The sequence below is a fragment of the Aricia agestis genome, chromosome 11, assembly GCF_905147365.1.
Source record: "Aricia agestis chromosome 11, ilAriAges1.1, whole genome shotgun sequence".
Taxonomy (NCBI): Eukaryota; Metazoa; Arthropoda; class Insecta; order Lepidoptera; family Lycaenidae; genus Aricia; species Aricia agestis.
The window spans coordinates 10,648,619-10,664,356 of record NC_056416.1 but is presented as its reverse complement, the minus strand read 5'-3'; the positions used below and the strand labels follow the sequence as shown (position 1 = coordinate 10,664,356).

Below are 15,738 nucleotides of genomic sequence, written 5' to 3'. Positions count from 1 at the left end.
AGATGTAATATATGAACCACATTAATATTTTTATACAAAAATGGAAAAATTATTTAAAATTTTAGGGGTCCCCATAGGTACAACTGACACAAAAAACATTTTTTTTTCATCTAACCTATGCGTGTGGGGTGTCTATGGATAGGTCTTCAAAAATCATATTGAGGTTTCTAATATAATTTTTTTCTAACATGAATAGTTTGCGAGAGAGACTCTTCCCAAGGTGTTAAAATGTGTCCCCCCCCCCCCTCTAACTTGTGAAGTAAAAAAAAATATATGATATAGGTACATTACTATAAAAACTACCAACGAAAATTGGTTTGAACGAGCAAGTAGTTCTTTTATACGTCATTAATGGTAAACCTTAAATTAAGTTTCATTAAATCAACTAAAATATAAAAATAAATTAAAAAACCTTTCAATTTCATAAAAACACCTTATTGCTGCTGCGGAACCCTTCATGGGCGTGTCCGACTTGCACTTGGCCGGGTTCTTTTTACAAAAATCTGTTAAAGCCCGGTACTTTTGCCATGGCCATAACACGTACTCGTACCTACATGGTATAATAAGTATACTGCCCGCGTCCTTAAGCTATACCATAACACTAGCCACATAACACTTACTACATACTTTGCACCCATGAATTTTATGCCATAAAAGACCACTTTTGCTTTTACCACGAACTTTTACAAGTATATTCTCATGTATAATTAATTTACCGCAAGTTTTTTATGTTTCGCCCGAAGAACAACGCATCTTTTATGGCGAGATAAAAATATTATTATGGAGTACAGCACTAGTCAGGTCCAAATGCTGCCCTATTTATTATTCACTCGGTGTCCCAAGACCATTCCTCTCGAGGAAATAATTTCTACAGCATACCAGACCATTCTTTACGTTTCGGTATGCTTAAGGACACTTGTCTGACATAAAACATTGGGGAACATTGGGGCGGTGCAAACGAGCCACTTAGGGCCGCGCTACGCCGGCATCGAAGATCGTCGCTTAGCAAGAATAATAATAATTATTGTTGTATCATCGAGGAAATTGATTCCTAGGCAGTTGACGGACCAACGTCATTTGGTCGGATCATGTCAATTCAATGTTAATTGTGATCTGTCGGCTGGGTTTGACGTAACGCGACCAAACTACGTAGGTCCCCCATCTGTTTAGGAATCAACTTCTCTGATAGTACATAACCATCGTTCGTGATAGCTATACGTGAGTTGAAACTCATAACTAAATGAATTAATAATCAATAATTTGTCAAAAACCTTTATTTCTTGTGGGTCGCTTCAAACTGATTAATTTTTGGCGAAAAACTGATGAGTGACTAGTATCTTCTAACTCTCAACCTTAAATACGACAAGCCCTTGTTCTTATTCTAAATATATCATTATACTTACATAATATTATCCTCCTTTATGAGTAGTCGGATTGTACGGTTTGTACATACCTAACTTAATACGTTGACGCGCCGTGTCGTCATTGTGGTGTCAACGTATTAAGTTAGGTATGTACAAACCGTACACGGATAAAAAGCATAATATTATATTTTCGCATTTCCGTCGCTATGTAAGTTGTAGTCCGTCTGAGTTGAACGAACATAACACTTTTAAAGAAATTGATACATTTACCAGTAAAAGAGACATGAAAATATTTTCTCTCAAACTGATATGCACATTTTGCATCGAACTAATAAGTAATAACTGTATGTTTAGTTTTTGAAACATTTAATTTTCCTTATTGCTCATGTATTTCAAGTGAAATAAAATTATTATAGTAACTGCTACCGTAGCAGTTACACCTAACGTAAATCATTATACTGAGCAAAGAGCTTTTCAGTAAATATTAAGACACCGTAACGGTGTCTTAATATTTACTGAAAAGCTCTTTGCTAAGTATAATGATTTACGTTAGGTACCTACAACTTCATTGCATTAGGTACAGTTTTCAATATTTATTCTAAGCTGTGAGACGATTAAAAAAAAATGTATGCATGACTTGTCCAGCTGTAGTTAAGACCATACCAAACATGTAAGAAACTAATATATTATAATAGTTTAAGCTTCATTCCTTCTTCGATCCAGTCAGTTTCCTATCAAACCATAAAATGATATTCTAATAAAATGATAAAACGACTGCACTTTATTGAGAATGCCATATTTATAGTTTGATAGAAAACAGACTGGATCAAAGAAGATAAAAAAGAAAAATGGGGTTACTAACGACGCTTAACTTTTACGATCAAGTGGATTAGAAAATTCACTTCACTTCTATTAATTCCACTAAATATTCATGTATTCCAAAATACAAATCTAATACAAATGGCACGGCAAAATAAATTATTCATCCGGACCAAAATAGCGTCATGGTCCTTTCGACTACTTAATGCAGGGGTTTTATGACAATAGGAAATTGGTTTTAGATGGTGTTATGGGATTTACTGAGAATAACATTTAAATGTGAAAGTATCAAGATTTGGCCAGTTTGGTCCACCAGCTAAATAATTATTATAACTGTCTCACAGAAACAGTGTGGACGGAAACGATTTTACAGATTGTTGTTGCTGAGGATCTATCAGAGAAAAGGCTTACCTACGTAATTTGGTCGGGTAACACCAATCCCAATAATTGAAAGACAACGAACAACACTGACTTGCGAAAACGCGACCAAATAACGTAGATTTTCCATCTGCTATAAATCAATTTTTTTGATGGTGAGTGCGGTAGAGCTGCTGTTAAGTACTCAGTGCATTTGATAAAAATAAAATACTGTCGTTTGTATGTGACATTTGCTAACTCGATTCGGATTATTAAACCTAGTTCTTAGAAAACATTAAGTAGGTCGACTTACTTGTTAAATCGCAAGCCGTACTTAGCTCTGATAGCCTTCATTTTAAATCGTAACGTGCACTTGCTTTTACTTTTATTTTATGATAGTTTTCATCTGACCTCTGTGGCTCAGTTGGTGGGCTGTTGGTAGCTCAAGCCGGGGGTCGCGGGTTCGAATCGCGCCGACGGAACAAAAAGTTTTCAAAGTTCCTGGGTCATGGATGTGTATTAAATATTATGTGAATCAAAAATCTTAAATATACTTAATATGTAAAAAATCTAAATATACTTAGTATCAAAATATTAGATATATTTCCGTTGTCTGGTACCCGTAACACAAGTCCTTCAGGTACAATTAGCACGAGGCCAGACTGACGTGGTGTGAAGCGTCCATAGATATTATAAAATATGCAGTATTATATTAGAAATTAAATAGTCATATCAGGCTTTTGTGACTGAATAGTGAATACCAGTTTCATGACTGAATAGTAATACACAATGCCAGTGCCTCCAGATGCTAACAAATAAAAAAAAACTCCCGCGCTCTGCTGACGTAGTTGTTCTTTATTCAAATAATTTTATAGAAATTAGAACACTATTTTAAATTTCGTTTTATAAGTAGGTATTTCGTATTTAAATTATTATTATAATGTACAGGTTTTTAACTAATAGTTTTTAAGTACTTATTACTAGCTAAAAGCCGAGCTTTGTGAGGGCTCGCGTCGTCAGTCGTCACACCTTGACTAACTATTATAGCTTGACCGCTGTAAAGTCGACCCTCGTAGCAGTCGTAGCATACTAAATGTATGCTACGAGGGTCCACTTTACAGTGGTCAAGCTTTAGTGACTGATGATAACACATCTACATATAAATAAAAATTACTTAGGTGTTAAAGTTGTACTAATAATATTATGTATTCTGTGGTTAAAGCACAAATCAATTAGCGTGATAGTTTTCCGTAAAGTGTACACAAAATGTTCAGGTTGTGGGATATACTATGATACTTATGATTTTGATTTTATTTTAAGATTTTATTAATTATTTTAAGAACGAATAATAAAAGGTACTAATAAGTTAAACAGTAATAAAGTTTTAAGTGTTGTAAAAATAATAAAGGTGCTGTTTAAAGACTAAGGCAAAAAAAAAGATGAATAATTTTAGCACTTATCATAATATAATTAAGTACTTAATAATAAAGTAAACTTTATTATTATGCATGAATTGTATATGCGTATAATATGCTAATCAATATTTGCCGGATCTGTATCGTGCCATAGACTATAGCGGCTAGCCGATTCGACAAAAATCACGTCTATTCTATAGAGAGTTAAGGTGGCCATACACGGGACAATTATCGTAACGATTTATCTCCTCGATGTTAAAATCGAACGACAAATTGTACGTGTGTAGCAATATCGCAAACGATTTTACGTTCAAAAGATCGATTGGACGATTTTCTTGACGATCAACCGAAACGATAAATTGTCCCGGGCACCTTTAGAGACACAAATGTTTGCAGACTTAAAGGAAGTGGGTTACTAATTTTGTGAGACATAATATTTGTCAGGTTGTGGACTTTACCCGACTGTATCCGAAAAGGGAGGGTTATAAATGTGTAATGTTGTCCTCAGACAGCAACTTCGTGCTGGGCAACGCGCAGGTGCCCGCGTACCCGATCGTGTACTGCTCCGACGGCTTCTGTGAGCTGACAGGCTGGGCGCGCGCGCACATCATGCAGAAGGTTGGTTACTGAGGAAATAGAGTAGTATTATTTTGACGTGATAACGTCTAATAACTCGTTACTACGGGGTGCATGCACGAAAAATTTAACGTCATTGTCCCGTTCCACAAACGAGAGTGCGGCACGAACGAGAGAGAGGCATGATCGGCTCGAGCGATCGACTCAGTTCGTAGTTGTAACGTTAAAGGGCCCATTCACGGCAGTCCGCCGTGCAGTCCGCCGGCTTATGCAGGATAGTGAATGGTGTCGCATGCCTGCATGACGACCGGCCTGCGACACCATTCACAATCCTGCATAAGCCGGCAGACTGCAATGCAGGATAGTGAATGGGCTACTTTAAACTACCATCCATAAACCGACTTTACAGACAATCAATTTTTAAGAGGGTACTGGGTAGTGTTGTTAACGTTTATAGTTTTTAAACCCGCGGTATTGAGCCAGCGCATTGGGCCAATGTGTAGAGTACGGAATATCGCTCCCAACTTATGACCAAGTAGGCCTCTATTTGGACCACATTAGACCAACGCGTAGAGGCCCTCTACGCGTTGGTCCAATGTGTACAGCGGGCTTTACACGAGCGAATCAATCTATAGATTTTGACAGTGTATGTATGTTTGTATATTGTAACGTATTGGTTGACAAGTTATAACACAATATTAAACTATATGCATCACAACATCTTCAATCTTCAAACGTGCGCATACATTAGCGTGATTTAAGATAACTTGAAGTGACAAAATAGTACATCCCATCTAACTTATCTCTGCGTTGAACAAGTTTGAATCATAGACACCATTGTATTTTTAACCGACTTCCAAAAATAAGGAAGTTATATTTAGTTTTTGCTATGGTAATAATGGTTTAAAACGAATATTCAATTCTAGGGGTGTGCGTGCAAGTTCCTCCACGGTCCCGACACGCGGGACGACCACCGACACGAGATCGACGCAGCCCTAGACTCCAAACATGAGTTGAAGCTAGAACTCATATTCTACAAGAAAAATGGTGAGTTACTTAAAATGTCATAAGTAAAATAAACCAATATCACGTTTCCTGTTCGTCTTGAACTCAAACAACTCAGGCTGGATTTATATGCGGCGGCGCGAACGCGCGCTTCGGCCGCAACACCGCGAGGTGTCTCACACGGGAGGGTTACCCACTCCACACGGTGGGCCATCATGGACAATTACAGGCGATCACGATCGGGCATAATCGTTTGCGATTGGCCATGATGGCCGTCGACTGTGCGTAATCGCCGTTGTGTCGGTTTTTCGCACAATAATCAAGGAAGTTCGGCTATAATAATTATAAGCGTGTCCACACGATCGCCGATCACTCAGTTCGTATTTGTTTACGGTACGGTGCGGACGCGTGTGGTAATTGACATGCGAACAAATTATTTATATTATTACTAGCTGTCCCTGTGAACTTTGTTTCACTTTAAAGCCTTCCCTGGACTTGTTTTAAGACTAAAATCAGACAATCCGTTTAGCCGTTTTCGAGTTTTAGCGCGACTAACACATTTGAAAATCCATTTTTATATATAAGATTATTTATTATTTACAATTATTATATTTTTATTATTTAATTTAAATAATAAGTAAATTAAAAATTTATTATTAATAATAATTAAAAAAAAAATTATTCATTCGGTCATTATATTGAAACAAAAAATCATGAAAATTGACTTTTATTATTGGAGAGGCAATAGCGTGTAAATAGCTAAATTGCCTGCGGGATAATACAAAGTTCTCAAAAAAAAAAACACTCCGGAATCCGTATCATGCCCGACTAACCTGTTCCATAGTCAGCAGAATTGCAGTAGCAGCAAGCCCGTTGGATCTTGTAGGAGCAAGATGATTGTCTTCTGTAGCGCGTGGTCCGCTCCGGAGCGTAGCTGAAGTACTCTTGAATTTTGATGCACTTTGGTCGGCCGACCACACAAAAAGTTCACAGCGATTATATTGAAAAACCAAAAGAGAAAGAAACTTGAAATTCCAGCTGGATTAAGCCTTTTCAAGGAAAAATTATCAGAACAAAATTTTCTCGAATGCCATCAAGCCCGATCCGCAAAAAGCGGCCAGCAAACACTTGTCATCTGTCAAGTGTCAAAGATATGTATTCTTCTTCTTCTTCCGACAGTGGTAAATTGCCATATTATGTTAAAGGTTCATCCAACGGTTGATGAACAGAAACTCCCAAACTGAGCTACATCCCAACAGTGGAAATCAAACAACACAAATCCAGAGTGTAATTTGAGAACTTATTATTTAATTATTAAGGAAATTAAGGAAATATAATATTTTAAATTATAACAAAATTAAGTGCACAACCAATTATTCTGACTGAAAATATAATATTTTGTTTTCAACACTTCATTTTGCGCAGAGTAGGTAACACGTTTTTAATTCCCACTCGCCAGGAAAATTTGGGGGCCCGGGTGCCCCCCCCTGCCCCTACCTGGGTACGCCCATGGGTCTCTCTCTGTGATCTCTTCGCGCTAAACGGAGTTAGCATAAAATGACAAGAATGGGCACATAATATTTTATTCTACTTTAGTATGGAAATACTTTTAACAGTTGAAAAAGGATATAGGCTAGCGAATTCCAACGCGAACAACAAAGCTTCTATCTACTGTGGGATATAATGCGTGGCCACCACAAAAGAAGATCTTCCGACCGAGCGAGGTGTTGTGCTCGGTCAGGCCGGAGCCCACGAGATACATTTCACCTGTCGTATATATACCGACGCGCTCAGAAAACTTCGATAGCGCGATGCAGGAATGTTAGGCGAATTGTGGGTACCGCCACATCACTCCCCCCCCGAAGACCGGAGGTCGAATCTTGAAGTCTTGTCGCTTGAGTCACCAGTGCCAGTGACTAGTGAGTTCCAGTGAGTCGGAACTGTTGCAGTGAGTCCCAGTGAGTCGGAACTGTAAGCTGCTGCACGGGATCCAGTGAGTCGGATAGCTGCCGTGCGGGGCCGATGCTACGTGCTGACCAGGAGAGATGTGCTCTGCTTGCTGACCGGTCGTGTAGTGGGAAAGCCCGTTGATGGCGATGCGGAGTCGCCCAGGCCGCGGTACATTGCGGCTAGTGGACGAGGTACCCGATGAGGCGATACTGGCTGGCGCGGTGCGGAGGGGCGGGTAGTGATGATGATGAAGGAGGTGTGTTCTGTCGAGGGTTACCAGTGTGGGAATATTCCCAAGATCTTCCTTTGGCCTCCAAGCACATATGTGCGTGGAGGCCAAAGGAAGATCTTCCGACTGAGCGAGGTGTTGTGCTCGGTCAGGCCGGAGCCCACGTGATACATTTCAGCTGTCGTATATATACCGACACACTTAGAAAACTTCGATAGCGCGATGCAGGAATGTTAGGCGAATTGTGGGTACCGCCACACTACTATCATAATATGAGTTATCAATACAAAAAGTTAATTACTTTTAATTGAATTACTCCTGACTGCATGAACAAACAATTTATGCTAAACGCTCGTACACATTTAGCTCTATAAACTAATTTTCGCTATAATGAATTCGGTATAATAGTATTAAAAAATTACAAACAAGGTTAAAAATAATTAATTAATCATTAAATGTCTCAGCTGATTGCGGCCGATACATTTTAAAGTTTTAGGATGTAAATATAGTACTACCTGAAACATTATAAATAAAGAGTAGGTACTTATATTGAGATCTCCTAGGTTAGGTCACAGTATAGCCCCTACAGTAACGAAACGCCTTTGACGTCGCACGATGCTGCCACCGATGACAGGTACCGAGCAGATATGCCAGGGTTGCCACGAAACGGGAAATAAAATAAAAATAAAAAATTGTGCTTGTAATGCAAATGTTATCATTTAATCTGTTTAATCAGCGTGTTATATTTACATATTTATTTATTTTATTTATTTTAAAAACTTTATGCACATAATATAGGTACAAAGGTGGACTTAATGCCGTATGGCATTATCTACCAGTCAACCTTTGGGCGATACAAGGACAAAGTTGTATAGGTGCCAGTCGAGTTGAAAGAGGAAAAGACAGAAAAAAATAATAAATATATATTATACTTATAAAATATATATTGTATAATATTATACTATACTTATAATATACATATTATCACACATAAAATTATATATAAATAAAACCAATAACCATACGTAATATATTATTATATAATAACTAAATTATAATAATATATAGTTGATCAATGATGATGCTAAAAATATTATAAATATTAATTTATGCCATAAATTATGAAAACTAAGAGTCTGCCAACTGTTTCAAGTAAAAGTTAAAACTCACGTACCCTGCGCTTAAAAGTATCTCTGGTTTTTGACATCCTGATTTCCGGAGGAAGAGCGTTCCAGAGAAGAATAGCCTGGATATTAAAAGAAGAGTGGACGGAACTTGACTTGTAAGAAGGGCAACTTAAAAGCTGATTTGAAGTGGACCGGAGGTTTTTATCGTGCCTGCTGCAACGGTATTGAAAGTGAGGGGCGAGATATTCGGGAGTATGGGGATGATGCAGCAGTGAATATAGCACACACAGTGCTTGCACAGAGCGGCGCCGACGTACTGGTAACCAGTGTAGCTTGGAGCGATACGAAGAAACATGGTCGTATTTTCGAAGTTAAATATGAATCGGAGGCAATTATTAAACAATCGGTCGAGTTTATCGAGTTTGTCAGCATTAAGATCTAAACAGCACACGTCACCATAGTTAATTATAGGAAAGATAAGGGACTGGACCAGCAAGGTCTTGACCGGAGTGGAAAGGAAATTTTTGAGCCGGTAGATGAATCGTACATATCATAGTTGTACTGCCAGATATTTACGTGAAACTTTATTTTTAGATGATTTTAGTTCTCTATTTAAAAAATTAATTAACCCATCAAGCCCCATAAGCTCACCGGTGAGCGAGACACAATAGAATAACAATAGATTTCCAAGGATCCACGAATCACGATCGAAGGATTAAAATAATGAAGACGCATTCGAAATTTCGAATATATAAAATATCCAATAATTAATCACACGTCACGTGTAACAGAAGCACTTCAAAACTCTTATTACGTGCGCGGTAAGGGCGCGGTATGTTACACTTGATATGTGTACCTGGGTAGGTAGGTACTAATTAGTATGTAACAGGGTATTTGACAGATTTTTAATTTATTCTATATTGTTTCTCTTCTTGTTACACTTCTTACAACGTAAACAATAAAACAGAGATGCAAATACATGCCGTCAAGGCCAACACAATATTAGTGTAAACTGTGAGCCGATATTTAAGAAAATTTAAATCCTTTTTGTTTTTTGAATCAGATTTACATCCGTACACTGAACATTTATTATAATATCCCATTGTTTATAAGATAAGTTATCGTTTTACAACACAAAATTCGTAGACAACGCGCCAACGTCACCCCTGTGGGCGCAGGTACACAAACTCCGCGAGTTTGTGTACGCGGGCCCGCGCCGCCCGCTTCCCCGCGGGTACCCCTCCGTTGCTCTGCGCAAGTACATTCGTTTCACTACTGTAGGGATATGTCATATACTGTGGTTAGGTTATGTTATTATATTTATTTTTTGTAAGTAGATCAATTGGGTCAGAAACGTATTTTTTGGTTGTAAAAAAATATCTCTTCAATCCATTATTTAAAGTAAGTAATGAAGACTTTGAGGATCATAATTTTTTTTTGTGATATCGTAAAAGGACGTTTTATAAGGATGTTGAAATAATTTCATTTTAAAATTAAGTGCGTTCGTTAAAGCCGAAATCGTAAACAAACCCAATAGAGTTTTATGTGCCACTCTACTAAATTAAACTTTTAGGGCATGACTATCGCAATTCGCACGGTTGCCAAACTTTACAAAACTTGGTTAATAATAATAACTTCAAACAGAACATTTGGGCACAATAGACATAACTACCAGTAGTTCGACTGCAAAGAAACGGACAGGTTTCAATATCTGTCAAATTCGTCGGGTTTCACTAGGATTATGAACGGAATGTGCCTCGCGCTGGCTGATATAATTTATTTTTAAATATTTAAAATAAAGATTTCAAAATTGGATTCTGACAATTTTAATCGCATGTGCCTAGTGATGGGTAATTTTCCGAAAAATTTCAAAGCTCGGAAATTTTTCAATTTATTTTTCTGAAAAATTGAAAAATTTGAAAAATAATGGAAAAATATTTATTTACTGAAATTATTAGTTTAAATGAAATAGTAAATAGTAATAATCGACCAAGTGCGAGTTGGACTCGCGCACGAAGGGTTCCGTACCATTATAGAGCAAAAATAGTAAAAAATTGTGTTTTTTTGTATGGGAGCGCCTCTTAATTATTTATTTTATTAAAATTTTATTATTAATTATTAAAGTATAAATACAACTGAGTATTTTGTGCATATTTCACGTGCCTACCTGTTGTCATCATTGATACCGAGTAAAAAATGTTTGAAAAATCACGTTTGTTGTATGGGAGCCCTCCTTAAATATTTAATTTATTTTGTTTTTAGTATTTGTTATTATAGCGGCAACAGAAAAACATAATCTGTAAAAATTTCAACTCTCTAGCTATTACCGTTCTTGAGTTAGAGCCTGGAGGCAGACGGACAGACATCGAAGTCTCAGTAATAGGGTCCCGTTTTTACCCTTTGGGTAAGGAATTGTTGGATACATAAGCTTGGTTGACATTTCAATTTGGAAAAATATTTGAAAAATTGGAAAAATATATTGGAAATTTTTCTTTTTTCTTTTCTTTTCTTTCGGACATTTTTCCATTACCCATCTGTACATGTGCCAAAACACAAACAACAAAACGACCAAAGAGGAACACGTCCAGCGAATATGTCATAGTTTTAAATTCGTAGGTAACAAGTTAACAACCCTAGCGACGATTTTCGTCATAATACGTCAAATTTAAAAATTTCAACATCAATTCTAAGTCGGCATACTCTATAATTCTGTCTACTCTGATTTGGGGTTGTATTGTGTCTAGTACTTCTACTCTTCTCGATGCCTAGACTACTCTTAGACTTTTCGTTGTATTCCTCAATATATTCAATATTCATAATTCATAATAATAATATGAAGGCGATAAGCACAAAATGTATTTGATCTTATATTTTTCAAATTTGAGTTCATATAACAGAATGTCCTATTATTGGCATATTTATATTATTTTCTAACATTTATCTAAGGTGCCAACTGCCAATAATAAGATGAATGCAAACTATTATAGGGCACTTTCCCCTATGTCAAAATAATTCAATTCAGCTACTCGAAAATTATCGATACAAAATATACTCTTTAAAACATTGTGTAACTGAAGGTTAATAAATTAGAATTCCTATTTTGAATAAGCTCGATAATGAACCTTTCATTAAAATGATTTACAACAAGCCGCCAATTTGTGCCGTGGGCACTAAACTTGCTTTCTGTATTCAGAGTCTGTCACTCACATTATTCTGATAAGCAGGCAAAATTGGAAGCTTAGGGGTTGGACACATTCGCTATCACGAATTTAGGCAAAAGAGACATTGTTAGGGTTGTTTTCTTAAAGATTTTATTTTATATCTAGGTAATAGATGTCCCGGTAAACTTCATATAAACCTTCCCTGGGCTTTCACGAATATTTCAAGACTAAAATCAGCCGAATATGTTCAGCCGTGCAAGCAAAGCACAGCAAGTAAGCTAAAAAAATTGAAAAGTCGTTATAATTTTAAATATAATATATTTCACCACCTTATTAATAATATAGGTTATTTGCCTAACATAAGACTTTTCCAATATGCCAGACAAAGACAAGGAGGCTTTAATGTATAGTTAATCGATACGTTCAGTACGTTTCTAACTGAACATTTTTATTTTGCTCTACGTCACTATACAAAGCAGCATGGCGGCAACAGGCGCTAGCGGCTAGACAAATGTCGGCGGAAAACGAAACCTTAGCCTAGGCCCTAGGCCCTAGGGTCATAAAGGTCGCGGTTGCTTGCGGCAACGACCCGAAAGTCACCTTAACCACCCTTTACCCATCAATCCCCAAGCGGCACCCGGCTGCCGCATAACAATTGAGCATCTATTGTGTCTGCAATTCCCACGATCGAGGTACTAAATAGAAATTGTGATTATTTTTTCCTATAAAAGTTCTCTTTAATTAATGAAGAAGTTGACTTTAATGAAGAAAGAATTAATAAGAAATACTTAGGTATGTAAAGTTAAATATTTTGGGAGGGTTCCGTAATTGTATAAATTAATTAAACATTTATAAGCAAACAATACAAACATCACTACACAAAATAGAACATTCATAAAATGTGGCACCATTTCAGATCACTAATAAAAACTTCACACTTCGTTACTGAAACTAAATTTTACATGCATAGATTTGCATGTAAAATTCCTGAACTGAATTGCTGAGTTGAACAATGCGTGCTATTGTTTCAAATTTAACTTTCAAATGTTATAGTTTTTTGCCTTTTGGAACATATAATACAAAAAAGTTAAATTAGAAAGTCCAGGCCAGGCCACAACCACTGCGTTGCGGCGTCGTATCGCAAAAACAACATCGCACAGAAATGCGATGCGATGTCGCAACGTAAAAATTTCATATAGTAGCACTCTTTACATCGGACATTTCCACGATGCGTTCTGCGGCGTCGTAGATTTATACGATGCGACGCCGCAACGTACTTTACACTTTCTGTTGCAAAACGGTGAGTTTTACATAATGTCAGACAATACTGCTTTTCGGTAACATTGGTAATGTATAATACGACAAAATTATAAAGCATCCAAACCGACAAATTATTAAAGACATAATATATTCAATACTGACGGATTATACCAAACTCCAGACACCTGTAGCTTATCTTGAAAACTTTCGCCCCTTCAGGCTATGGGCTAATAACGTTATCGAGGCAACCCTAGGGGATCCCTAAACGACGTGTCAAGCTGTCCCACCGTGGACGATATGCAAATGGGGGACCAACAATGTTTTAATATTATTATACCGAATTCATTATAGCGAAAATTAGTTTATCGAGCTTCATTTATACGAGCGTTTAGCATAAATTGTTTGTTCATACAGTCAGGAGTAATTAACTTTTTGTATTGATAACCACAGAACATTGATAACTCATATTATGATAGTAGATAGAAGCTTTGTTCGCGTCGGAATTCGCTAGCCTATATCCTTTCCTAACTGTTAAAAGTATTTCCATACTAAAGTAGAATAAAATATGAGCCCATTCTTGTCATTTATGCTAACTCGGTTTAGCGCGAAGAGATCACAGACATAAAGACCCATTGCATATTCTGCAGGCATTACATTCTTTAAGAATTTAAATGCTTAAACATAACACATAAACGAAAGTGTTTAGCATAAGCCATAATCTTATATCTTTAAACGAGCAATTCTTGTATATATAATATATATGATTGGAATCTCGGAATCGGCTCCAACCATTTTCATGAAATTTAGTATATAATAGGGGGTTTCGGGGGCAATATATCGATCTAGTTAGGAATCATTTTTAGAAAATTTCATTATAATCGTGTTTTATCGAATACCGAGCAAAGCTCGGTCAAATAGCTAGTATTATATTATTTTACTGCTGTCCATACCATATTATAATATTGATAAACATCGTAACAGCTTCCTTCACAAATGCCTTACTTGTTATACTTGCATAGCCAGGAATTTCATAACTTCAATACGAATAGTGAATATAGTCCGACAGTAATGTATTTCGTAGTAATAAAGAGTGATTTATGTGTGTACCCAACCGTCAAAATGAGGAATAAAAGTAACAGCTCCGATTTATTCTCTTTTGATAACACTTAGTGCTATCGATGATAGCTTTGGTGAAATATATTGAAAATGTAGGTCTTGTACTGCTTCGAGTGCACGGTATTGTTTTATATTGCTTTATGAACATTCTTTTCTTATGTATTTTATATGATAAAAAATAATGCAGATCCACGGAGCTAATAGCTCCGTGGGCAGATCCACGCAGAGCACTCTTTGCCTTACGTATTATTTGTAATTTTTTAGTGTTTTGGGTTTATAAATAGGTTTATTAATAGATGGTATTTAACATCGAAACAATGTGTAAAGGTGCCCCTCACCGCGAGCATTCACTTGTAATATAACATTATAGATTCGTTTCTGAGTATTACATTACACGTGTAATGTAACACCAGCTGTTTGACCGAGCTTTGCTTGATATTCGATAACACACGAATAAAATGACATTTTCTAAAAATTATTCCTAGCTAGATCGATTTATCGCCCCCGAAACCCCCTATATACTCATGAAAATCGTTGGAGCCGATTCCGAGATTCCAATTATATATATACAAGAATAGCTCGTTTAAAGATATAAGATTAAAAATTCAACTTTGAGCCATTACAATTATATCTCCCTGAATGACAGCATTCACGTGTAATGTAACATTCGATTACACATGAGCATTCCATAGCTAGTTGATGTTACAAGTTGTATCAAGATAATATTACACACTGTATCATTACATTACAGGTGCGCATTGCAATGCTCGACTCTGTAACGTTACATTACAAGCGAATGCTCCCGGTGAGGGAGCACCTTGACGACATGCGACTCGATTATTATAAGAACGCAAGCGATGCGAATTTAAAATGTAAAGGAAGTTACACCAATTACCATATTATTATTTTGATGTAGGTACGATCGCAAAGTCGTGCCTCGTTTCTTTTTAGTGAGAACTAGCCCTTATTTAAAAACAAAGTAAACTTACCTGTGCTCATTTCATTTGACGTCACGGAAAGAAATCATACCGTACGTGAATTTTTCTCGTTATAATAATATATTAGTAAAGATTATACAATATAAACGAGATACGTCAATTAGGTTTGGGTTAGCAATTTATTAATTTTAAATCATTTTCACCGAGTTGTAAGAGGATTACCGCCGGGCACATCATATAATATTATCCTGCTATAAATTTTTACCGGCCCCTACCCTGCCCTTACATGAGTCCAACTTGAAGGTACAACTACCTCAACCGTATGTAGGTACCCTTAATTACAACCCTTACAATATTTATGCTAACAACTTTAACCATTATCTACATCAAAGATAGTTTGGTTTATTTTAGTGGTATATTT

At 36.6% G+C, this 15,738-nt stretch overlaps 1 protein-coding gene across 6 annotated transcripts in view; it reads left to right on the top strand.

The window, feature by feature from the left end:
- Positions 1-15,738, top strand: part of LOC121731522 (potassium voltage-gated channel subfamily H member 8) — a 107,624-nt gene that overhangs the window by 40,393 nt on the left and 51,493 nt on the right. For all 6 annotated transcript variants that reach the window (XM_042120981.1, XM_042120980.1, XM_042120979.1 and 3 more), the window contains exons 2-3: positions 4,464-4,573; positions 5,458-5,578. In XM_042120981.1, the coding sequence (XP_041976915.1) occupies positions 4,464-4,573; positions 5,458-5,578 (231 nt within the window). The remainder of the gene's footprint in view (positions 1-4,463; positions 4,574-5,457; positions 5,579-15,738) is intronic.